At 50.5% G+C, this 25562-nt stretch overlaps 1 protein-coding gene across 2 annotated transcripts in view; it reads left to right on the forward strand.

Annotated features, from left to right (window-relative positions):
* Positions 1 to 25562, forward strand: part of SDK1 (sidekick cell adhesion molecule 1) — a 597942-nt gene that overhangs the window by 365790 nt on the left and 206590 nt on the right. For both annotated transcript variants that reach the window (XM_047838939.1, XM_047838940.1), the window contains exons 8-13: positions 2711 to 2794; positions 6506 to 6700; positions 10185 to 10301; positions 11810 to 11977; positions 13838 to 13940; positions 16289 to 16465. In XM_047838939.1, coding sequence (XP_047694895.1) covers positions 2711 to 2794; positions 6506 to 6700; positions 10185 to 10301; positions 11810 to 11977; positions 13838 to 13940; positions 16289 to 16465 — 844 coding nt within the window. The remainder of the gene's footprint in view (positions 1 to 2710; positions 2795 to 6505; positions 6701 to 10184; positions 10302 to 11809; positions 11978 to 13837; positions 13941 to 16288; positions 16466 to 25562) is intronic.

Raw genomic sequence — 25562 nt, forward strand, 5'->3', positions numbered from 1 at the left:
TATGCCCCCCGCTTTTTCCCATACAGCTGACTACGTATAAGAGTACCCGGGAGTCCAGAGAAAAAGGTCTTCTGAGCACCTGTTGAGTTATGTTAATACAAAGGGTGAGCAGTGAGAGAAATCGTCACGTGCACATGGTGGGGGAGACAAGACCATCACAATCAGAAGCTGTGCAGGCCTTTTCAGAGTCTTGGCCGCTGCACACCCACTCTGCTTTGCTCAGCCACCTGGAGAAGTTTCAGGAACAGGGCAAGAGTAAATGAACAAACACGCTCTGTCCGTGCCATTCCTGGCCTTCCTCGTTGTCCGCCTCTAAAACCTCCCTGGTCATCGGCTCCAGAGGAGAGAAGACAGCGCTTTGCAAGCTTTGGCCGGACGCCCTTGCAGACTGTGCCCGGGGAGCCTGACGGCCCTGCCGCTGGTGCTGCAGAGGGTGTGGGGCGAGGCGCCCATGCTAACTGTGTGGGGTCGGGAATGGCAGTGTTCGCAGATGAGTGGCCTCGGCCAGGCCTCTGATGCCCCCCGGCCTGAGAGCCATGCCTCCGCTCAGCTCCCGCCAGCTTCGGGCCACCGTGTGGAGAGCACCCCAGGTCTCTGAGCCCGGGCTGGGTCCTTCCCTGGCACGTGGGGGAAGCCTTGCGGCGTCGCAGAGGAGAGAGGGGCGACACCAGGATGCTAGCCCGGTACCTGGGGAAGGCTGTCTGGTCCTGGACACGTTGACCATTCATTGTGTGGGTTTTTATCATCAAAGTGCACTTCCTCTTGGATGAATCTCACGGGACTTGGGCCAAGTGAAAAAAAAACAGCTCCAAAGGTCACATGCTGTGTGATTCCGTTCCTGTCACATTCTTGAAATGACAGAATTATACACGGAGAACAGAGGAGTGGTTGCCGGATGCGAGGGATGGGACGTTGGGTGGCCATGATCGTGAAAGGGCAGCGTGTGGGACCCTGGGGTAACGGACCCATTCTGCCTCTTGACAGCGGATACAGAGGCCTGCACCCTGGTAACATCGTGTAGGGCTAAACCCTCACCGGCGCGTGCGCGCTCCCGCATACATGTACAAGCAAGACCGGGGGCGGGAGGAGGGTGGGAGGAGGCCAGGTCACCTGTGTCACTGTCAGTACCTTGGGTGTGATGTTGGACTGTAGTTTTTTGCAAGAGGTCACTGTTGGGGCGAGCTAAGTAGAGGGTGCCTGGGGTCTCTATTCTATTATTTCTCACAATGGTGTGGACTCTACAATGACCTCAAAATACGATGTTTAATTTAAAAAAGGAGAACCATAATTAACCAGAGGCAAATGTTGACTTCTTCACTTGGTCTTTTTTTTTTTTTCCTTTTCCCTCACGTCCCTTCCATCGGACCGTGGAGGTAGATATCGACTTTAGCATTCACTGATGAATATGGGGCATGACCTACACACAAGGGCCCTGACGGGACGCTGCTCCTGCATCGTTAGAATACAAATATTGCTGCTGTCATGATTATTGATGGAGGAAATCTGGCTGAATGTGAACATTTGAGTGTATGCAGTGAAGACCACCTTGAAAAGAGACTGTAAATCTCTGTGGTGTGTCTTTAGGCCCGGTCTACACACGACCAAAGCCCAGTAGAGGGGTCTGTGTCCTCCAGTGAGGGTGCCGCCCTGGCCTCAGCCAGAGCGGGTGTTCGGGCAGATTGTGGCCGCCTGAGTGGCCCCGGTGATTACAGAGCTGGGGCCACACTTTACCCTCATGAGAGACCTTCGGTCTTTGCCCCTCGCTCACTTCTCGGAAAGGGTGTTTCCACTTCTCCTTTCCCTCTCTTAGGCTCTGCTCTGTTTTGAAGCCCCCAACGGTATAGGAGGCATGCCAAGCTGTACTGTCCACCTTCAACACAGTTACGGTGAAAATAAGCCACTCTGGGAAGACCGTGCCCAGAAATTAATTATCACGCAGCAAATGAATACTGCAGCCTTTTGTTATCGTGATAATGAAATCACTACCGCCTTCATACTGGATGAATCTGGCCACACCACTGTTGAAGTTTCGCTGAATAAACCGAGAAAAATATTGCAGTGTACTCTCCAAGGAGATTCACTGTTTAATACACCCACTATTTTTTGTTGAATAAGCGAGGGGAGTATGTAGAGATATACAAGCAGTGGACTTTCCTCTGCAACTAAAGATGGATGAGGGGCCCTTTTTCTTTCTTCTCTTACCTATTATTTAGCCTTCCGTTGAAGTAGTAAATCTATATTTTGGAGAAGAGAACTGCTAAGACTTTAAAGAAATATGTTAATAGGCTGTCGTGACAGAGGCCCTGACACAGGCCGGATGCCTGGCTGTGGCACTTTATTTGACATGCTTCATGCGTTGGTGCTTAGTTTAGATACTGAAGCAAACTGGCCTATAAAATACTGTGCTGTAAATATAAACCTTTATGAACCTCTTGGGATCGTCCTTCTAAAACGTGAATTAAGATATTCCATGATTCAAGCCCATAAACGAAAAAGTAGCCATCACCCTGAGTAGTAATTTGCTTTCTCAAACCTTAGAATATAAATTGCCTTTGGCCTGTGCTCGCCGAATTCTGAGTCTGTGTGCACGATGGTAACTAATGAACTTTTTGGAAATACTTTTCAAAAGGAGTCCAAGCTTTTTCAGGCTATACAGGTCATCTGAAATACACCTCTTTTGCTTAGTGGTATTTTTTTTTCTTGTTTAAAGAGCCACCGTATTTTACCGCTGAGCCCGAGCGTCGGATTTTAGTGGACGTGGAAGAAACCGTGGACATCGTCTGTCGAGCAATGGGTGAGTGTGGGGAGGCTGCTCCCCACACAGCCGTGACGCGGAGGGGCATTTTCCAGGGCGGGATCCTCATCGTTATGGGGACACACGTTGACAGTGACGTCAATCACAGGGCCTCTGGAACAGAGCAGACCTCTGTTACTGGGCATGTGACCTTGAGGCAGGTTTTTGGCCTTGCTGAGCCTTTGCTTCCTCCCCTGCAGAGCAGAGATAGTACCTGTCACCCACAGGAGCGACAGGGAGGCCTTAACCCCATCCGTCCCGACAGAGACAGACAGTCTTGTCTTCCAGTGCTCTGATTCCACCAGTGTGCCCCCCAAGACTTGGGGCAAGAACTTCTTTCTTGTCCGTGGGGTGATTGAGGCTCACGCCTATGTGTTCTCCTTAGTAAGAGAGATGGTTTTAAATTCTTTGCACAGGAAATTCTTCCTTTTTTTTTTTTTTTCCTTTCCAGTTTTGGGTTGACTTTTTCTTTGTTATTCCAGTAATTTCCCCCCTCGTCCCCATGCCTTGATTATGAGCTGTCCATAGTCTCCATTGCCTGTCAGGCAGCACAAATAATTATACTAAAACCCATAACTGAGACAAGCTTTTTAAAGGCAATTTCATTAACAATAGCTATGCTAGTGCTCTGGAAACTGTCAGTGAAAAAGGACATTTTTTTAATGTTTAAACCTGTCCATCTTACGGCTGGGTATTTTATTCTAAGAGCTCGGGGAGTAAGGATTGCTCACGATTTTGTAAATCTTCAAAACAGCTTCATAAAAGAGATACTATTATCTCAGAGTACACATTTGAAAACAAGACCTTAGAAAGCGAGGGTAAGTAACGTGCTCAAGGCACAGAGCCAGGGGGATGAAAGGAGCTACTTATAAAATCATGGCCCAGCATCTCGCATGCAGGAGCATCTCATTAAATACTGGACCACCTGCTGGGGGTCACGTGCCAGTGGAGGCAGGATCCAAACCCAAACCCATCAGCTACCAAAGCAAGGGCTTTGGCCAGGTTGCCTGGCTTCTCCTGAAGAGCTGAGGTCCTGGGACCCAGAGCACATGTCCACCAGTCCCCAGGTCCGGGCATGTCGTTCTTCGTTTCTGAAAAGTAGTGGTGTCCTGTGAACAGCCCTGATGGTTCCTGTAGTGATCGGTGTCTGCCATGGGCACCTCTACCCACTGTGCTTCGGCCCAGAGGGCATTGGCTGAGGGACTCGGTTCTCAGCCCCTGGTCAGCTCACAGCAGCCCTGCTGACCTGTCCTGCTCGCACCCTCCTCTGGTCTGGCTCTGCCCAGGCCTCCTGGGGAGGGGCAGAGGAGAGTGATGTGAGCGACATGGGAAGCTCTCCCTAGCTACAGGTTGTATTGTTTTCTCTCTTTTTTTATTTTTATTTTTTCATTTTATGTATTTATTTTGAGAGAGAATGCACACAAGTAGGGGAGGGGCAGAGAGAGAGGGGGGGAGAGAGAGAGAATCGCAAGCAGGCTCCATGCTGCCATCACAGAGCCCAACGTGGGGCTCCATCCCATGAACCACGAGATCATGACCTCAGCTGAAATCAAGAGTAGGATGCTCAACTGACTGAGCGCCCCTGTTCTCTTTTTTTGCATAAACCTATCTTTTTGAGGTCCACGATGGTCTGAAAGTGAAGCTATGCAGTATTTAGGGTGCTCGGATTTTAGAAGGCAGAGTCTGCAATCCTGCAGGGGATAAGATTTCCTTTTATGCCACTAAATTGCCCTAAAATAGAAAGGCACTGAGTTCCCCATATCCTAACAATTATTTTTCGATAAATGACAATCTTAAGCTCTTCCCTTGACAAGAGAATGCTTTTTTTGCATGATTTCTACAGGGTGAACTGCTTGTTACCATACAGACTTGTAAATATGTATCGAACAGGCCTTTCAACGCTGCCATTGTATAATTTACTGCTTTCTTTTAATTTTGACAATGAAACGATAGCAGTATGCGAAGTGGTTATTCTTCATGAAAGCTACATCGTGTAATTGCTATTATGAGATTTTACATGAATTGGTTATGCTTTTACCTTGAAATGGATTTTTTTTAATTTCCTGATTTAATGAAAAGTGACAGGAAACATAATTAAGGCAAAGAACAGAATCTGAAAATACATTATCTTGAAATATTTCACAACGTTAACTTTATTTATTAAAGAAGACATCTTACACCTACATAGCATCTGAAATCAAGTGATTTTGGTGTGCTTTTCACCATGAATCACTGCCGACACGTGCTTTACTTAAATTAATTTCACGCATAGAGAAACTGAGGTACGGAAGCAGCCGGGACATCTCTGCGCATTTCCCACGGGCCCACGGCAAGCATACGTGTGCCCACCACGGTTCGGGATGCCGTGGTCTGGTGCTGTGGTGGAGTTTCTGTGCACAGCCTGTCGCGTCTTCCCAGCTTACCCGTGTTGGGCGGCTTGGGAGGGCCAGGGAGCGGTGGCCACCACTGTCAGTCACCCAAGCCTCCCAGGGCAGCTGCCCAGGGAAGGAACGTGGCCTCTGCCTAGTCACGGCTTGTCCCGTGCAGCGAGGCGCCGGGCGGCAGGGGAGGGGGGGGGGGAGTGAAGGGGGGGGCGCAGTGTGCGCACCCTCATTGCCTGGGCTCCGTGTGCTGAGCAGAGCCACGTGGGGGGCGAGCGGCAGGGGGCTTCATGCTCTCGGCCAAGGACAGTCCCTTCGTGTAATACAAGGGCTCTGCCCCTGTGAGCTTGTCCTTTGTCCTCCTTGTAGACCCTTCCCAAACCCAACGGCACCCTCCATCAGACGGGCCAGCCAGATGGCGCGGAGCTCCAGTCCCTCTGACCGAGGCCTGGGTTGTCTCTGTCACATCACCAGGGTGAGGAAGGGACGCTCAGCCTCAGACTGACCCTCCCGTCCCCCCGGTCAGTGTTGGCCCCGCCCAGGCTGCCATTAGCTCCCAGGGGCAAGGATGGTGCCGTCCCTGCCCCTTCTTGCCACCTGCTGGACTCACATGCATCTCAGGGGACAGGCGACTTCTCCCCTGTGCGCGGTCGAACACCAGTTGCACCTGAGGCGCCGGGCACTGACGTCAGCCATCGCCCCTCCGCCACGGCAGGCCTCTGCTTCCATCAGGGTGACGCCCAGCTCCCTAGGCGGGGGAGGGGTGAAGACACGGGGCACGTTTTTGGCTGTTGGCTGTAGTAATAGTCATTCTAGCCCCTGTGCACCCACCACCTGCCGGGCACGAAGAGATGCGTGTGTACTGACGCCATCTGTCTTCGCAGCAACATTCGGAGTTTACAAGGGCCGCTTCCTTCCCAAGTGCGTCTCCGGCTCCCGTGACCCTACCCCCAGCCTCGAGGGGCAGCGTCAGCCCTGCGGAGCGACAGGGGCCTTTCTCCCCATCCCTTTCTGTCTGGAGGGCGGTCACAGCTGGGATCCCTTTCCCTCCCGACCAGAGCACAAACCTGCACAGGCTCCGGGAGTCCAGAACCATCTGCAGCCCAGCGTCAGGAGTTCATTCCCACTCCTTGTGGTGCCCCTCTGTGTCCGCGTCTTCACAGAGATGAGAAAAACAACACCATACGAGTTGGACGGAGGGGCTAAGAGATGAAAAAATGCCTACCAGCCTATCGCTGTGCAGCCTTTGAGACATTTTTGCCTCAGTCCCCGTGTATAGTGCTTGGAATTTAATTTTTCCGAATGCCTACTTCTTTCTACTCCTACACAGGGGTCCCTCTCCCCACTCTCCAGTGGTACAAGGATGCCGTCTCCATCGGCAAGCTCCACAATCCTCGATACAAGATGCTTGCGAGCGGAGGCCTGCGCATCCAGCATCTGCGTCCAGAGGACTCCGGAATCTTCCAGTGCTTTGCCAGTAACGAAGGAGGGGAGATCCAGACCTACACGTACCTGGACGTCACCAGTGAGTACTGCCCGTCGGGAAAGACAGGCCATCCGGGCTGGGCCCTCGGGCCAGGGCTTCCCAACTTTTGGCTGAGTAGCATCTGCTCAGGTCAGCGGGCAGGGCGCAGTGGCCACGGCAGGGGCCCCATCTCAGGCGGAGAGCAGCCCATGTGCTAAGCCCCTCGGCAGCCCCAGCAGGTACACCCTGCCCCCACGTCCTGGTGCCCAACCTGCCCTTACACAAACCTTGATTTTTCGGCGCTCAAGCCGTCTTCTCCGCTGAGAAGTAGAAAAGAAAAATCTGCATTTTTCTAGACAGAGCTGGAAGAACTATTCAGTGAATAGCTCATTCCTAATCTTTTTCTTTTGATCTCTTTCCCATTTTTTATATCCATTTTCTATTTTAGTTTTATTGAACAATTATAGTTCTTCTGTAAGTTTCTTTTATTAGCCCATTAACAGAAATACTTTGGCACTCTGTCTTTGAAAAATAAAATAAAGGTAAAGGCTTTCACTGTATCTGTGGGTTTTCTTTTTCATCTCCACAGCTGTAATATTGTTCTTCTAAAGTGAAGTGGAATTTAGTGATGATGGGATTATACCTTTCATGTTTGCCCTTTTGGAGGCAAAATGCTGATATCCTCAGGTGTGAGAGTCATTTGAGAAAGCAAATCGTGTCAGTATGCAGATGGCTCCTGTCTGCCAGAATGAATGAATTTAAGGAATCGTGTGTCTGTTTTGGTACGGTAGGGACCACTTCCTTGAATCTGGCCCAGGGGTCAAGTTTATCCTCTGGTTTGGATGACTGTAACAGTGGAAATAACAGTGGGTACTTAAGCCAGAAGCTGAGTTTTGATCAGTTAGGATTATTTAAAGCACATCTTAAAAGCGCCAGCCGGGAGCTTGTGGGGCTTTTCTTTTTCTTTTTTTTAGCCTGCATTTTAATTTCAGTGTAGTTAACATACAGTGTTGTGTCAGTTTCGGGTATACGGTACATCGACTCTATGATTCTGTTCCATCCTCCGTGCTCATCACGATGAGTGTGCTCTTCATCCGTCACCCGTTTCCCCCATCCCCCGCCCCCCTCCCCTCCGGCAACCACCAGTTTGTTCTCTGTCCTTAAGAGTCTGTTTTGAATCGGTGTTTTCGAATTCTTGGGGTAAATGCCCAGGAGTAGAATAACTGGATCACAGGGTAGCTCTCTTTTTAACTTTTTGAGGAACCTCCACACTGTTTGCCACAGTGGCTGCACCATTTGCGTTCCCACCAGCAGTGCGAGAAGGTTCCTTTTTCTCCACATCCTTGCCAGCACTTGTTTCTTGTGTTGTTGAGTTTAGCCGTTGTGACAGGTGGGAGGTGATGCCTCGTTGTAGTTTTGTTTTGCATTTCCCTGATGATCGGTGACGTTGAGCATCTTTTCATGTGTCTGTTGGCCATCTGGATGTCTTTGGAGAAATGTCTGTTCATGTCTTCTGCCCGTGTTTTTAATTGGATTATTTGTTTAATTTAACTTAATTGGATTATCTGGTTTTTTGGTGTTGAGGCGTAGAAGTTCGTTATGTATTTTGGATGCTAACCAAAATATCAGTTATGTCATTTGCAAATATCTTCTCCCATCCAGTAGGTTGTGTTTTGGTTCTGTTGATTGGAGCAAACTTTTTCTGTAAAAAGCCAGATAGTATTTTCAGCTCGGAGGGACGTGGTCTCTGTCACAGCCACTGGCTTCTGCTGTAGTGGCGTGGGGGCGGCACAGACAGTACTGAGCAAATGGACCTGGCTGTGTTTCAATAAAACTTTATTTATAGAAGCAGGCAACAGGCTGTCGTTGCCTACCTTTCTCTAGTGAGAGGCTTAGGACACATTCCTTAATTCTCAGCCTCAGTTTTATCACCAAAATTGAACCATCTCAGCCCAGTTCACAAGGTTCCTCCAAGGATCAGATGGGAAATTTAGATGAAAAGTGCTACCAAACTGGTTACCATGGCAGCTGGGGATTGAACAATAAATACACAATAATGATACTGCTACATTCTCTGTTTTGTAAGTACACGGTTTTGCAAAATAGGCTTTTATTTCCAAATTAAAACCCTTTTAGTGAAAAGAAAATATAGTATGTAAAGCAATCAATATTTATTCGTTCATTTCACAAACATTTAATTCAGCATCTCTGTCAGGCACTTGGGTCTGTCAGGCTCGGGGATGGAGCTCTGAGGAAGACACGCGAGGTTCTCACCCTTCCAGGGCAGAGGTCATGAAGTGGGGAGACACGCAGGAGAGGAGGAGCTCGTCTAGCCAGGGATGAGGGCCATGAGAGGAGACAACAGGCCAGGCCCATGGTGACCCGGGAGGCGCCTCTGAGGGCGCCCAGGGATCATTCCCTGAGACGGTGCGGGAGCTGAGGTCCGAAGGTGCAAAATCTTGGGGGATGTGCGTGTCATGGGATGAGGGAGGGGACGCTGCAAGTGCCTTCGAGGAACAAGCTTGGGGATACAGGAGCCAGGGGTCATGGTAGGAGGTAGGCTGGAGGGGTCAAGGGCCAAGGCCCAGCGGGAGGCTTTCCAGGGCCTCCGGCAGGGAGTGGTGGGGTATCCTTCATAGGTCCCAAAGGGCACCCAAGGCTGGGTGTAGAGCGGCCAGCGCAGGGAGGAGCGGAAGACTTGGGCCCAGGTAGGAGGCCGCTGCACTGTCCAGGTGGTGGCCCCACAGGTGCAAGGAAGCAGAGGGCTCTAGGCTACGCTTTGGGGATGGCACCCATGGCACCTATGAGGTTCGTAGGGACTCCCGCCTGGGGGAAGGCGGGCCGGCAGCAGCATCCGCTTCCCCCTGGGAACCCCAGCCCAGGCTCCTGTGGGGCCCTCCCAGGGTTTGGGACACACAGATCCCTGCTCTTCGGCGATTTCCAGTTTAATCATTCTCCAAGTGGTACACAGTCAGGTGAGCCCTCGCTGAAGCCGGCCTGAGCCGCCCTGGCTGTCTCGGTCCGATTCCGGGCTCCTGAGAGCTGGAGACCCGTGTCGACCCCCCAGGACAAGAAGGCCCCCTAGCAGTTGGGCCCACAACACTTCCTGGAAATCTTTACCGAAGGGCTTCAAATCTGATTATTTCATGAAAGTGTCATCTTGTGGTTAATATTTAACAGTCAAAAATTAGCTTTTTCTATTTTTTAAAGAGTAACGAAGTCAAGCTTGTTAGATTTATCTAAATAAATGTCTTTCGTCTCATTACCGTTCTTCTGAAACAGCCCTTCCTGGGCCCCGGCACTTTGCCACCGCGTGTCCGTTACATCACGGACTGGGTTTCTCTCTGGGTTGTAAACACAGATCGGCAGCTCCTGAGGGACAAGTAACTGAAGGTTATAGTCACTGCTGAAAGGTTTTCATCTTTTGTCGCTGCAGTTCTGTGTGATTAGTCCTATAAAAGTCCATATGGGCCACCCCCAGCAGGCGGGTCTGGACTCGTCCGGGGGGCGCACCCTGAGAATGTCACTGTTCACTCCCGCTTAGATGTCGCCCCGGCGTTCACGCAGCTGCCAGTGGACACCACGGTCACCGACGGGATGACAGCCACTCTGAGGTGCGAGGTGTCCGGGGCGCCCAAGCCCGCCATCACTTGGAGGAGAGGTGGGTAGCCTGCGCGGCCCCCACAGCCTGGCCACCGTGGGAAAGGGCCCCTGGGCCAAGGCTCGTGTTCTCAGCCCCCTACCCCCACCGCCTGCCTTCGGTCAGTAAGGATGAGTAGCCGTCTGTCGAGCACCTGCTGGGTGCGGGTGCCGGCTGAGTAAGAAGGACAGTGCCCTGTAAGCTTCACAGAGCTTACGTCTCCAAGAGCAAACAGACTTTTTTCAAAATGTGTGAATATCGCTGTGTTCTGCCTAAGCCCTTCATAGGCCACCTTAGGCGTGTGAGGGGCTGCCTGAAATATAGGTGCTGGATCTGGAGAAGTGCTTCCAGGACTCAGTTTCTCCATTTATGAAGTGAAGGCAATATTCGAAATGAAGAATAATACCCTTGTTTCTTTAAGAAAGAAAGGTGCCTAGGATGCACACCTGAAACTAACAGGATATGGACGTCAATTGTACCTGGTTTTAAAAAAGGCAGAGAGGGACGCCTCAGTGGTTCAGTCACTTAAGCATCTCACTCCTGATTTCGGCTCAAGTCATGATCTCACCATTTGCAGGATCGAGCCCCATGTTGGGCTCTGCGCTGACAGCATGGAGTCTGCTTGGGATTCTCTCTCCCTCTCTCTCTCTCTCTCCTCCTCCCCTGTGCATTCTCTCTCTCTCAAAATAAACACAAACATTAAAAAAAAAAAAAGAGAAACCAAAGACTGGATTCTGCCAAGGCTCAAAGTCTGAAGCATTCATGGACAGCAAGACTCAGAAGGACCTTCCAAGATCCCTTCCCTGTGTGTAACTTAGCAGAGTGACGTCAAAGGCAGAGAGCTTTACTAAAATAGAAAAGCGGAGAGAGGGAAAGATGGTTCTAGCACAGGCTCATCTGACACGTAACCCTCTCCATTCTACCTGTTTTCCGTCCCCATGAGGAGGGGCATCACGTCATGGGCTTTCTCTGTGGTTCCCAGGCCCTTCCACACAAAGGCACACATGTCCCTCAGTGAACAGCACGCACGATCCATTCTTAACAAATATATGCTGAACTGTGCGGGTTCACACAAATGAGCTGGTCACGCTCAGAGCGCCCTCCTCTGGGTGAACCACGTAGAGGCTTCTCACCTCTCCCAGCATGTGACTCCTGCACCCAGACCAGAGCTGTTAAACATGCAGGTCAGTAAGCAAGAGGGGGTTCTTCTCTTTTGTGTATATATTTTTTCTCCCAATTTAGAATGTATGATAGCTTTGTATAGAAAATCTGCAGATGTATACAGGTATAAAGAAAAGTCAGAGTCAGTCACCAAAGATAACAGTCGCATACATACATGGACGTAACTGGTTTAACCCATTTTCTCAGTATTGCACAATTAAGATTTTCTTGGTCTCCGTCATCCTAAATAATGCGAAAGGAAACTGCTTTGGTTATTTTTGCACATACGGTTTCCACCTTATTATGATTATTTCAAGTTATTTTCTTGGTTTTGGTGCTGACATTCCCGTTTCTCTACTTTTCTTCAGGAAAACATATTTTGGCCAGTGGCTCTGTGCGCATTCCTAGGTTTATGCTTCTGGAATCCGGGGGTCTGCAGATAACCCCCGTCTTCATCCAGGATGCTGGCAACTACACCTGCTATGCCACCAACACGGAGGGGTCCCTGAGCGCGTCTGCAGCACTGACTGTGTGGAGTAAGGACCACAGGCCACGTGGAACCTTCTGTTCATCATGGCTTAATCATCATGTCAGCTGTGCTTAGGGGATATCAATACGCCCTTGGACTCTCTAATTTAATCAAAAGATAATGATTATTTTTACAACTAATTTATAGAAATCTGTTGAGTAATTAATTTTTCAGTTTCTAAAAGAATAATTAGAAAATGGATTCAAAGATTTAATGGGACATTTCAGGAGAGATTAAAGATTGACTTTTTGAAGTCAGTGGAGTAGGAGATATTATCCCAAACTAGCCCAAACAACAAAACTGATAGGTTGGTTAATTTTATTAGCATTGTGTAAGAATTAACAGTTAAGAGTCAAGAGATAACATTTTATAGAAAGTATGTTTTTTCTGTAGTATCATTTTAACCAACTAAAACACTCTTAGTATATTAAACGTGAGTGTTTTTTATATCTTAGGAGTGAATTGAAAATTTTTGATTTCTCCAGCTTTTTGTCTTTATCTGTAACACAGCTTTCTGAACTGGAGAATGATTTGTTTTCCAGACATAAGGATTCATTACCAAGTATCTCTGCCCCACCTTTAACTTCACTTCCCGGTGTACTTTTTCATCTCTGCTTCATCCATAATCTATAGGACTAAAAAAAAAATCGTTGTTCAAAAAAGCAAAAGATAGTGCTCACTGATCTTTGTAAAGCTTATCTCTATGAAGAGAGAAAAATTTAACTGGCATCAGTGACTCATTTGTTGAAACACCGTCCTTAAAGAGAACCTGAACTATCGTGCTTTATTTCATGTCCATTTGGTTCTCTCTGGTACAGTTTGTGTCCACTTTGAGAAATGACCCCTTCTAATTTATTTAGGTGTTATAAAAACACCAGGACTTTTAAAGAGGCACAAATTCGAATTCCCCCAATATTCTCCGGTACCAAAAAAGAGGTCTTATCCCATCTCGTGGCCCACTCCATTGACCATTTCTGATTTGTCTTGTGTCCCTAACATGTGAACCTGACATTTAACAGCTTGTGAAGAACTATGTCTGCGTCTCTGTAGGTCACCCTCCAGAAAGTTCTGTAGATCTGCTAAGATTCAAAACCTCGCAACACTAGAGTGATGGGTGTGCTCTCGGGGGGTCTGCAGAGCACATCCCACCCTTTACCTACTCTCTTCTGTGCGGTTGCGGGGGATTCCACCCTCCCCCTTCCGCAGACACCCAGTTTAAAGCTCAGGTCTTTTCTGGGACACCGCGCTCCAGGCGGTCAGACTGGGCCCCGACTTAGTCTTAGGACTCCCATGTTCTGGGCTCTGTTCCTTGGGGCCAGAGCAGGGTCCACCTCACAGGTGCACGGTGGGGGGGTTCACCGGCCACAGGGCTGTTGCCGGGCCTTTCTTGGCGAGCCACTGCACTTCTGAGCGCCACTCTCTAGTCCTGGAAGCTGGGAGTGGTGCTGTCACAGACCCCACGAGGCTGTGTGAGCATTAAATAGAACAATACAAATGGAAGCACTTTGCAAAGTCATGACGTGCTGTGCAGACAGCAGAAATGACCAGAATGTTGATAATCTTGGGAAAGAACCACGGTTTTAACCTAAGACCGCAGAACCTAATGAATATTTGCATACAGTCTGCGTTCTCCTCAGGAGGGTTGAGAGGCTGGGGAGCGGCCCCAGAGGGGAGGGGAGGCCTGACTGCCCTGGCCGCGCCGTGGAGAGCTTGCTTCCAATTCCCTGAGTGCTTCCATTTACGTTCGTTTTGCCAAGATCAGAGAAAACTTGGAGGCTTTTATGTTAGGTGACCAATTCATTCCCCCCTGAGGGAGGAAAGTCTCAAGCATGTAATTCTGTCTGAGTTGTGACTTGTGTTTTCCCAGATCGTACGTCCATCGTTAACCCTCCCGAGGACCGCGTGGTGATTAAGGGGACCACGGCCACTCTGCACTGCGGAGCCACTCATGACCCCCGGATCACTCTCCGGTCAGTTCAGTCACTCACAGCGTTTGGGGCTCATTCATGTTCTGGGAGCTTAGGAGATGAAGTTGAGATACAAAGGGAGAATTTGGGCAACTTTGATTTCAGCCGCAGATCCCTGATGACGGCATCGCACGGTCTTGGGCTCCATCATTAATCACACAAATCCCATTTTCCACTCCAGCCTTATGTATTATTTACAGTGAGCTATGTTCCACTCCGTGGCTTCAGTACAGCTTTTCATGATTTTTCTGCCAAGGTTAATACACTATCTGTAAAACGTACTTGTCAGGGGCTGATACTTAATGAGAGAAAAATCCGGACAGATCGAATAGGATTTCAGCAGCGTTTATGCTGGGCTGTGTAAGACTTGAGAGGGGTTCCCTCTGCTCTAGGGTGGTTTCATGGTGAGATGGGGAGTAAGGCAGACCTGTACCCAGAGGAAAGGCGGCCACGGTCACCTCGTGCATGTAGACGAAAATGCACGTAAACACGGGAACTAGATGCCTTGAAGCCTCACTGAAGGGATTGTAATATCCCGTCTTTGTCCGAGTTCAGGCAGGAGGGTAATGATGAAAACTGTGCCCCTCTGGGGAAATGCAGGGCAGCAGACACAGGTGACTGGGTGGTGAGCTTCTTCCCAAAGAGCTGCCACCTTCAGAATAGTTTTTAATTTTCAGAACCAGCCCTGAAAATAAATCTAGAGAGAATGATACGGTCATCCTAGAATTTTCAGTCTGGCCTTAGCCCAGCCAGAAGGCACACATTTAGCCAAATGGATAGACTCAAGATGCCTTCCTTCCTTCTTGAACACCTCACTGTGAGCAGAGGGAGGGGCCTGCTGCCACATACATTTTTTTTTTAATGTTTATTTTTGAGAGAGAGAGAGACAGAGCATGAGCGGGGAATGGGCAGAGAGAGAGGGAGACACAGAATGGCAAGTAGGCTCTAGGCTCTGAGCCATCAGCACAGAGCTTGATGCGGGTCTCGAACCCACGAACCGTGAGATCGTAACCTGAGCCGAAGTCAGACGCTTAATGGACTGAGCCACCCAGGTGCCCCTGCCGCATACGTTAACTGGATTCAGAGACTGAGCTGTTTGCTTACTCTTCTTGAGCAGATGTTTGGCAGGTCGTGAGTTTCTGTGCTTTCACCTGGCTCTCTCGAGTTCCCGAGAGCTCAAAAACCAAGTTTGGTTTAGTTGCAAGAATGTCAAAGGAAAACCCACCAACAAAAACTAACAGGCCAAAGATTACCGAGAGAGTCCACGGAGGCCATCTTAAAGATGTTGCCTGGAAAAGAGCACATTCATTTCTAAATGGTTTGGGAGTAGGATTCCAGAGGAGCGAGAAGGACAGGCTGGTTTTCTGCAACTGTAAGAGCTCACCCGGAATCCCTCTGGACCTTTGCGGTTTTCTCGTAGCTTTTTATGTGTGAGTAAACAGAACCGGAGCCTCCTTCCGGAGGGGTTTTAGATGGCTCACTCTTGGGGCACTGCTCGCCCCAGGGTTCCTCTGCTCTGAGAGAACCCCCCCAAGGGATGATCTCAGGCGAACGTCATACCCCAGAGCGAACGATTTATTCATTTCCTTCTTGGGGGACTACGTCTGTTCCGTCTCAGGGTAACTTCAGATAAGCAGTTTATTAATGTCTATGCTCTGTGCATGTTAAACCTTTAAAGAGCTGGGTACATTTTGCAAACCCGAGCACATTATTTTGGAAAGGAAAGCCAGTTATGTCCCGCTGTCCAGCAGTAAGTGGTGACCCCTGACCACTGACACCAAAGGCTGGCCAGGCTCTTAATTGATTCTACATTTGAAAAGAAAAATGTGCTAAAATTGTCATAACTAAAGCATTAAATGAGAAAGAGGTGCAGTTTTAAGAAAACAAGTTTATAGGGTGTGATCTTTTTCCAGGAGTTGGGTAATTCCACTCTGAGGAGTTCTGGGACGGTCATTGCCCCCTATCCAGGCAGCACCCCTGTCCTCCAGGAACATTCCTGGGCAAAGTGCGAGGTACAGTGTTAGTAAGTGACATGTGTGATCATGACACTGTACAGACTTCCCGTCTCGAAACCCAAAGGCCAGTTCGGTGTTCTCAGTGATCTTCACAGACCCATTTTTAACTTCAGCATCTGTTTTTGTCTTGTGGCCAAGATATTTGGTTGCTTTTCTTTATTCTTTCTTTTAGATATATTCACATGTCATGAAATTCACCCATCTAAAGAGCACACAGTTCAGTGGCTTCTGGTTCATTCACAAGGCCGTCGGTCACTCACGGCCCAGATCTTAACCCTCTGGCTTGATCCTAACTGGAGAGCTTTCCTAACTCACGACTCCCTGCTTGGCCCACAGCTACGTGTGGAAAAAGGACAATGCAATCATCACCCCATCTGGCAGTTCCAGGATCGTGGTGGAGAAGGACGGGTCCCTTGTCATTAGCCAGACGTGGTCGGGTGACATCGGAGACTACACCTGTGAAATCCTCTCGGAAGGGGGGAATGACTCCAGGACGGCCCGGCTGGAGGTGATGTGAGTGTTGCCGCCGTGGAGCGTTAACCACCTCCTGATTGCTTGCAGCGCTATGGTCAGCCATCCCGAGTCCAAGTGGCTGTTTTTAGTGCGTGTGATGCCACTTGGGTCCCCAAGCCAGCCGTCAGAGGCCATGACCTCATGCCTCACAGGCGTACAGGCTTACTTACGGGTTTTGTTGGAACCTGGAAATGAAAACATTCCACTCTTGGTTCAGATGGTTTGGTACTTGGTTTTCACCCTCCTATTATTACCTTATCTCCCCCGTTGGCACCATATCACCCATTTACCACAGCGCCCGTAAGCAACAGCCCACTTTGCCACGTGACACCCACAGAACTCGGTGAGGAATGTCAGGCCAGCCCACTGAGGCCAGACCGTTCGGTGACAGCCAGGTACGTGGCGCACTGAGGTCAACACCACCTGCCTCTCTGTGGGTAAACAGCTGCTTTCCGTGAAGTCTTTGGAAATCCTGGAAATGGCAAGCAGCTGATCGAGACCTCCTGGGGGTCCCGAGGGCCCAGGAGGGAAACCACTGCCTTCCTCCGTCTCTGGGCCTCTTTATGCAGCTCCTCTCTGTTCCCCGGCAGGGGCTAAAGAGCCTGCTGACAAATTTCCTTTTTCTAATATGTAGTTATTTGTTCTTTAAGAATGGTGCCTCCCAGACAGTCCCTGAGCACAACCATACCAAAGTAAGATCTGCAAACAAAGCAGCAGGGCAGGGGCTCCAGGGGTGCAGGCCAGCAGCCCTGGCTAACGTGGGCCGTGCGAGGCCATTAGAAAAGGCCGTTTCAGAGGTTTTTCCTACTGGTGTCTGCCCACCTCAGTCCAGGAAGGAGTCTATAGACAGAAGCCACTCCCTGAACGTACAACATGAACAGTCTGCATACAGAGCCAAGCCTCCAGCCGAGGGGGTTCACGGGAGAAGGATACTTGCTAAGGGCTCAGCACATGGGCCTCTGGGTGTGTTGCACACACGTGTGAACACATGAACAGATGGCAGCCTGGCCTAGCTCTGTTTCTGGGATTCCACGGGTTAATGGTGTTTAGCAGCTGGTCCAGAAGAGCCTTGAATTGTGCCTCCAGTACCCGGAAAGGCCTGTTCTCCTGCCTGGTTGGCATCTGCAGGGCGACTCCTTGTTCTCGTTCGTACGGTCGGTCACCTGCTGGGAGTGAAGGTCATCCCGGTTAGTCACCAGACCACAGGTGGGCGGGATGTCTGCGGGGGTCAGGTGCTGTGGCCCTGCAGCTTTGTGAGTGTGCGTGAAGTGCCAGGTGTCCCTGCCCCACCCTTAGCCGCTGGACCTGCCAGCCCTGGGCCCTTCCTGCCCTCCTGGGCTCACCTGGTCCTCCGCCCAGGGCCTCGGGCTGCTGTGGCCGTGTTTTCTGCCATCGCCGTCTGAAGGGCCCCTGCCTCTTTTAGGCCTCAGCCACAGGGTCACCCCTGCGTGGGGACCCCAGGGTGCCTCACGGCTTCCCAGCATTTGCTTGGACTTTCTGTCATTGCACTGATCGTATGGGCTGCAAGTGCCCGTGTTCACTGGGCCTGTGCACCGGAAGAGCCTGTTTTCACGATGCTTTCACTGCTGAAGCAAAAACACCTGGATGGCAGGCCTTGCATTTTGAGTGGCTCACGATGCTTTGGGACACCACAGGGTCTCCGACGTCCGTGTCGGGTGGTTCACGCATGCATGAACGAATAAATGTGTGTAGGTTACCAGCCACCGGCGGGGCTCCTCCCGATTGGGCCCTCCCTCCGATGCTCACATGCCCGGGGCTTCTCCCTCCGGGCACACAGGCTCATGTTCCACTGCGGGGAGCCAGCCCGGCGCCCAAACCCCCTGTCGGATCTGGGCCTGTGTCCTTCCTCCTTCCATCATGTTGGGAATTGTTTTTTTTTTTTTTTTTTTTAATTTTGACAATATTGGGAGTACACATCCAGCACATTCACACGATCCACTGTGCTATTCACATTTTTAAAGCTACCTATGAGAACTCTTAGATCATCCGTCATTGGTAACAAATAAATGAGTGTTAGCATTTCATAAGGACTCTGTCAGCAGAAGCCAAAATTGCATGCTTCCAATGCAGGGCATGCTTTTTATTCTGCACTACCTCTATGGTCTACTGATTTACATATCTTCCCTTCTATTTGCTTATTTGATTTCCTCTGAGTAAAATACATTTTTCAGCAAATGTTGCCATATCTATAAAATAATAGGCTTTCTGTAATGGTAAGACACCTCATCTCTAAATATAGAAATATTTGCAGATTTGTGATTCAAACCAATTGAGGTACAGCGGGTTACAGAACTGATTTGGAAGACAGCGGTTCCTTATGAATTGTGAGTGTAATAAACACTCCACTCTTGCAAATCTGAATGAATTGAGGAAGTTGTAGGTTATAGCCTGGTCTGTCTTTAGATCCAGATAGGCCTTAACTGTACGACATCAGTAATGACAATAGTAATGATAATAGTCGTAACTCACGATTGAGGGGCATTTTGTGCTTCTCGGAGAACTTTCAAATCAAGCTCGGTAACATTTCTGTGATTTACTCTGATGACAAAAAAAAAAAAAGAAGAGGAAAGAAAAAAAAATCTCATACTGCAGAAGTGACTGAGAGGTACTTACAGCTAAATAGTGTCCTTCAAAAGAGGCTGAAAGCCTGCTTCCCCTGCCTCCCCACTTGAGTTAAAAGCTACTTAGTTAAATATAGAAATTAGCAGCATCAGAAGTGGGCTTTTCAGAAGCAGACCATCCGTCGGTTTGCTCTCAGTGTGTGTGTGTTGCGTGTTCTAGCTCCATCCTCTGTGCCTGCCTGGTTGGACTCCTGGCCCGTCACGCCCAGGACAGTGCCGGAGAAATCGCGGTCCTGGCAGGGCTACAGGTACCTTTTGAGGTGCCCTCCACCAGCCAGGCCGGACTGGACCCCCTTCTCCAGCTCTTCCTGACTTGGGGCAGCTTAGCCCACTTCTCAGCCTTGGTTTTCTCAACTGCAAGATGGGCACGTTACCATTACCTTAGAAGGCCACTGTGAGGTTTGAACTAACCAATGTTTATACCACCCTGGCCTGGAACCCAGCTCACCCAGTCATGGCTCCTGTTCCTTGCTCACTGTCCCACGAGAAGCACCATCGCGCCTTCACCAAAGCATCCTCCCACACCCGGGCTCAGGAAGCTTCTCTTCTATCCTGCTTTATTTTTGACTATGTTCCGTGACCCTCGGACACACTAGGTATGTCTGTTTGCCGTTGAGCTCTCGATGCCTGGAATGGTGCCCGGTACATAAATGTCCAGTAAATGTCAGAGTGAGCCTCACCCCCCCCCCCCCCCCGCCCCCATGAGGCTGAACTGGGCTTGCGTAATGGGGATCACAGAGGAGGAGTAATTTCTGAGGGGTCTGCCTTCATCGCCTCCCCGAGAGGAGAGGCTTCCACAAATCCACGTGGTCCCGGGTTGTGCCCTATAAATTAACCGTCCACAGAGCATCACGAACCGGCCCGTCCCCGACTGGTTGGTTGGGCGTGCCTCTCCTGCTAGTTAGCTAGTTCCTCTCGGGAAGGAGCTGGTTTGGGACGCCCCACATCCCAGAGCACCTTGCTGCATTGAACACACCAGGGGAACTAGGCTGCTAGGGCTTTCTGGATTGAGTGATTATTAATCATTTAAAGACCCAATTAGCTTTGCATCTTTCCTTCCGAGATCAGAGACTAATTCTTAGGAGTCTGGAGTACAGAGAAAACTTAATTTATGGAGCCAACTGCAAGACTTGGACCCTGAGGCAGGGAAGAGATTTCTCTCAGTAAAGCCAACCCTCACAAAGCCATCATAAGGAGTGAACAATTTAACACCATTTCTCGAGAGTTGCCAGGCCCCCCGTCATCTTCACCCTCAGAGTGAAGTCGGAGAAGCTGGGTTTGACCAGGTCATCATTTGTGCGTTAAAGGGGCCGTGCTTCCATATAGAAAAATACTTACCTGAGCCTCTGCTGCACAGCAGGCCGGCTACAGCCACAATTTTGCCAATTGCTTTCGGTCGTTTTCGAAGCTGTTTTCCCCAAACACACCTGGCTTAATCCCCTTTCCCTACGGTCCCCGTGTCTCGTTGTTAGTGTCTGGTAGTCTTGTGGTGTAATTGGCTTGACAGGGGTCCCCCCCCCACCCCCAAGTTCTCTTTAAATCACAAAGTGACTCGGCACCAGCCTCATTTCTATTGTTCGCAGATTTCTTTCATTTGTCACCCTGTCTGCAGATCCCTGTCTGTGAGTTGCTCTGCTGATCATTTATCTCCTTTCAAAGTTGGCAGAGAAACGCCAAGACATAGTCTATTTCTATTAGATCAGATTCTCTGAAATGGACTCAGAATATATTAAAGCCTCATTTATCGGTTATTGATGGTCAGGCAAGTATTGCGCAAAGCTTAATTTTCCCGATAACCAAAACTCACCATTTAAAGAAACAGTTTACGTCTTCAATGTATGTTATAAAGTTCTTTGCATTGGGAAACAGGTAACATTGAACACAAGAGGTATCACAGAGGGGATTTTCCTGTAGGACAGAGGCTGGAACTAGGAAAGGTCTAAATTTCCTTCTGACTCTGAGCTCTGCAGTGTGTAAAACATCACATTGAGCATTGGGCCACCATCTTGGATGTGACCATGAGCCCATGGAGAGGACTGTGGGGCAGCGGTGGATGAGGGCTCATTATTTCTTGATGATGAGTCACATCATGTCTTTGGGCACCGCTGGGCTTTAGGTCCCTGTTCCTACACTAAATGTCCCAAAGCTACATTGCCTTTTCATTTCCACGGTCTTCTCAATGTCGCCTCCGTCTCAGGCACCTGGCTGCCATTTTGCTGTTCAGGGTGCCTACTTCTAGCAGACCTTAGGGCCTTCTTGTAGGTGGCTTTTGATCAGCTGGGAAGAGGGAAATCACAAACCCCTCTTAGGAGAATCACATGCCGAGTGAGAATCAGCAAGCTCTGAGGGGCCGACAGAGGGACTGTGGTGAGAACCCTCCACAGAGAAGTTCTCAAGTAGTGTCCCCTCCCACAGGAAGTGGCTGTGAGTAGTAGTCAACCCTCCACCCCCCCAGAACAGAAGCTATCCGGTCACCGGTCAGATCGGTCCTCTCTGGGCCCTCCTTTTAGGCTAAGAGAAGCATGATCTGACATCGAGTGCGAGAAGCCCCGTATTTTCCCAGCTGTGGGAAAGCTGTACTTTCAGAATTTAGGATTCGATCTTGCACAGCCACTTAAGGCCCCTAGACGAGGTGTGTGGGGACACAGGAGTTTCTCGGGGGCCACAGGCTGAACGAGAGCAGACTGTCTCTTCACAGCCTCGGGTCCACAATGGCCAGTCTTGTCCCCAGCCTGCCGTGTGCCCCCACCTCTCGCTCCCCGGATCTCCTCTTGGAGTCCGGATGTATATGTCGGCCGTGGATGCTGGCTCCTTAACCTCTAGCCCAGCTTTTGTCTCCCGGTCTGTCCCCTCTCCTGACTGCCTCCTGTGTCTCTCAGACACTTTCCAGTGAGTCGCCCTTGGGGTCCCAGTTGTAGCCCTGGAAAGTCAACGTCACACACATAGCCCAGAAATTTTGAATACGGGTGTCTCTCACTTGCCTTCTTCCATGACTCAGTGCAAACCCTGCGTTCCCGCTGCTGCTCCAAACCTCCCCCTAGTCTTACCCGCACCTTCAGCAGCCCCTTCTCCTTCCTGTCCTCCGTGCCCAAGGGAGCCTTCCCTCCTCCTCCGCTCACCCACACCCCTCCCAGCCATGCGACCCCCACCTCCTCCACAGATGGCCCTTCCTGCAGCTCCGCCCTGCATTCTGCCCACCGTTATTTCCAGAACCATCCCACGGCTCCTGACCTGCGATGCCTTGCCTCGTCTCAGCCTGTATACGGGCCTCGTGCTCCTCCTCAGCGTCTCAGCTCTCGAGAGCAGGACTGTGACAGCCTCTCCCTCCGTGTCCCTACACTCCACATATGGCCCCCGGCTTGGGGAGTGTTCGTTTGTTAACCCATCCATTCCCGTATCGGTTGGCCCATCCGTCCGCCCCACATTTTACTGTGTGCCCACTCTATGCCAGCGTTGGCGATGCCAAGATCAAGGAAAAAAGGCAGAGAAGGGAGAAGAGAAATGTTCCTTCCCTGGAGAAGGGAGGCAGATCCATAATCAAGCATGATGCAGTAGGGTTCCTGCTCCCGTAGGGCTTCAAGATGTTTCCTGAACTGAAAAATGTGTAGATTGCGGTGAGATAGAAGTGGTTGGTTCTGCTCAAGAATTAGTCGTGGGTGAGAGGGAAGCCGAGCCTCGGAGGCTGAGATGGATTTTCTGATTGGTGCGACTCTCCCATCGACGGGACGTCCCGTGTGAGTGCACACAGGTCACGGGGTGGCTGGACTCGGCGAGCCACAAGGCCTTCACTGTGGCTGGAAGCGTGACGCTCAGGAGAGCAGCCAGTGTGGGCTAGAGGCTGAGCTGTGTAGCAGGGAGTCGTCACGGGCGCAGCGGGGAGCACATGGCAGGACCCCGTACGGCGGCGGCAGGCAGGACGGGCGGGAGGACCGTGTGGCGTGGCCCTTGGGACAGCTTGTGTCGGGCGGGCTGAAGCTGGTCAGTGGCAACAAAGCAGACGGGTTGGCGTTACGGGCGTTTCTAAGGAGGGTAGGTGGGACGTGGTGACTACTTAGAGGCGCGTGTGTGTGAAGGGGGGACGGTGGTGGGAGTGGAGATTCTGCAGTGTAACCACCGACCCAAAGAAGGGCCCCACACCCCAGTTTCAGTGAGGAGAATGATCCGTGCCTGTCAACCCCCAGAGAGAATCCCTCTGCGGCGTGTCACTGGAAGTGCCTCCTGCCCACTGTAAGATGCCGCCCAGGGCCTCCCGGGACCTCTTCTCCATCCCCCCGGCCCCTTCAGGCTCTCACGGGGGCTGCGTCTGCCTCCAGGGCCTCGGGCCACCCGCACGTCTCCTGACTTGGCGGTGAGTCGGTGGTGGGGGGCCTCGGGCCTGTGTGGGGCAGTGTCCGCACATGAACGACGGTCCCGGGCACCGACCCACCCTGTCAGTCCTCTGAGTTAGTGCTGGTCACGTCAGCCAGCCTCCCGGCTTGGGCAAGTCTTTGCAGTGCGGTCCTGACACCGACTCCCCGGAGGTGAAGGGCACCGTGCCCCACCGCAGACACCAGCCGCAGCTCCGCGGCCCCCGGGCCACCTGTGGTTCTGACCGACCCCCTAGCATTTGAAGCTTCCCGCCACCCCAGCAGGATGGGTGATTCCCTAGAACAACCCACAGAACTCGGTTAAGTGCCCGATTTCGGTCTTATTATAGAGGATAAAATCCGGACCAGACGTACAAAGACAGGCAACGGCAAGGTCTGGGAGGGTCCCAAACACAAAGCTTCCACACGTGTCCGATTCCCGACCAGGAAGCTCAGCTGAGCTTGGTGTCCATAGTTTGGCTGGGGCGTCATTATCACTGGCTCGGGCCCCTGCTCCCGCCCCTCCATTTCCAGGAGATCAGAAGGTCTGGCTGATCTCACTGGCTCGACGCCCCAGCCCTCTAACCACACGGCTGGTCTCTCCAGCAGGTGAGCCCCCTCCTGGAACTCTGCAGGGCCCCCCCCCCCCCCACGAGTGACGCTGTTGGCAAAACACAGGTGTGGCCTGACGGGCCCACCGTGAACAGCTAAGACAGCCCCTCAGGAAATTCCAAGGGCTTAGAAGTTCCACCCCAGGGAGCTGGGGCAAAGACCAGACCAATTCTTTATGATACGACAGTCTTATTTGGAATACTTACCCAAGTTTATCTCAGTTTGTTTTCAGGTTGGGACGATTTCAACAACTGTGGTTTGGTTTGAGAACAACCCAATTCCAGTAGGAAAATGGGGCACAGGGAAAGGAGAAGAGATATTTTTTCCTGGCATGTCCTTCATAGGCGTCTTCACTGGGAATTTAAGGAAGAATCAGTTACTGGAGAGCTCAACAGAAATAAAAGCTCCCTTTCTGATTTAAAACCTAATTCACAACTAAAGAGAAAACAAGCCAACATTTCAGGCTCAAGTTGATTCTTTATTGTACTAATTTAAAGTCTCCGTCTACACTGGAAATATTAGTTTGTTTATTAACCGTGTGCCTGGGTTAGAGAGAGCTGTGTTTCTTAGGTAGCTGCACACACATAACAGCTTAATAAATTTCAAAGTGTAATGAGTACGCTTTTTAAATTAAAAATATCAAGTATAATTATGGCTCTTTGTGCTGACCTATGTGGGTCAGCAGTAATTGATGTCTCAGAGAGACCACAGACTAGCTAGTGGGTGAAACGGGTCCACGTGGCACCCCTCTCCCAGTACCACCTGAGGACGTTTATAGAGAAAGCTGTTCCCGACGGCCACGAAACAGGGTGCTGCTCCCAGATTTGTGAGACATGAAGGTTAAGCACCAGACTAGGGCTACTTAGGATGCTGTGATTGCCGGGGCGCCTGGGCGGCTCAGTCAGTTAAGCATCCGGCTCTCAATTTTGGCTCAGCTCATGGTCTCATTGTTCGTGAGTTCGATCCCCACCTTGGGTTCTGTGCTGCCGGCATGGAGCCTGCTTGGGATTCTCTCTCCCAGTCTCTCTCTGCCCCTCCTGCACTTACTCTCTCTCTCTCTCTCTCTCTGGAAGGAAGGAAGGAAGGAAGGAAGGAAGGAAGGGAGGGAGGAAGGAAGGAAGGAAGGAAAAGAAAGAAGGGATTGTATGGTTGCAGACTGAGGAGAAACCATACAACTGGACTTTGAAGCTTTGTCACCAGTAAATCCCAGTAAAGACCTTTTCTATTAGTAAACCCCTTTCTGTATTTATTTGCTTCAACTGTGTTTCCATTATACAGCCCTGCTGATGTTCTGTTTACTATTTCCATGGGGTTTTCGAATTTTCTCCACATTCCCCTGAGTTCTTCCCCCGAACCCCGTTATCTCGCAGAAGACAGAATGACGCCACAACGTCATGTGGTCAAAGAAGAGGCAGCCACTCTCTGGGGATACCTGTGGGCATTTTGGCGAATGAGCCCAAGTGACTAGGTTGCAAAATTTCCCAAGTTAAATCTTAT

The sequence above is a fragment of the Prionailurus viverrinus genome, chromosome E3 (genome assembly GCF_022837055.1).
Source record: "Prionailurus viverrinus isolate Anna chromosome E3, UM_Priviv_1.0, whole genome shotgun sequence".
Lineage (NCBI taxonomy): Eukaryota > Metazoa > Chordata > Mammalia > Carnivora > Felidae > Prionailurus > Prionailurus viverrinus.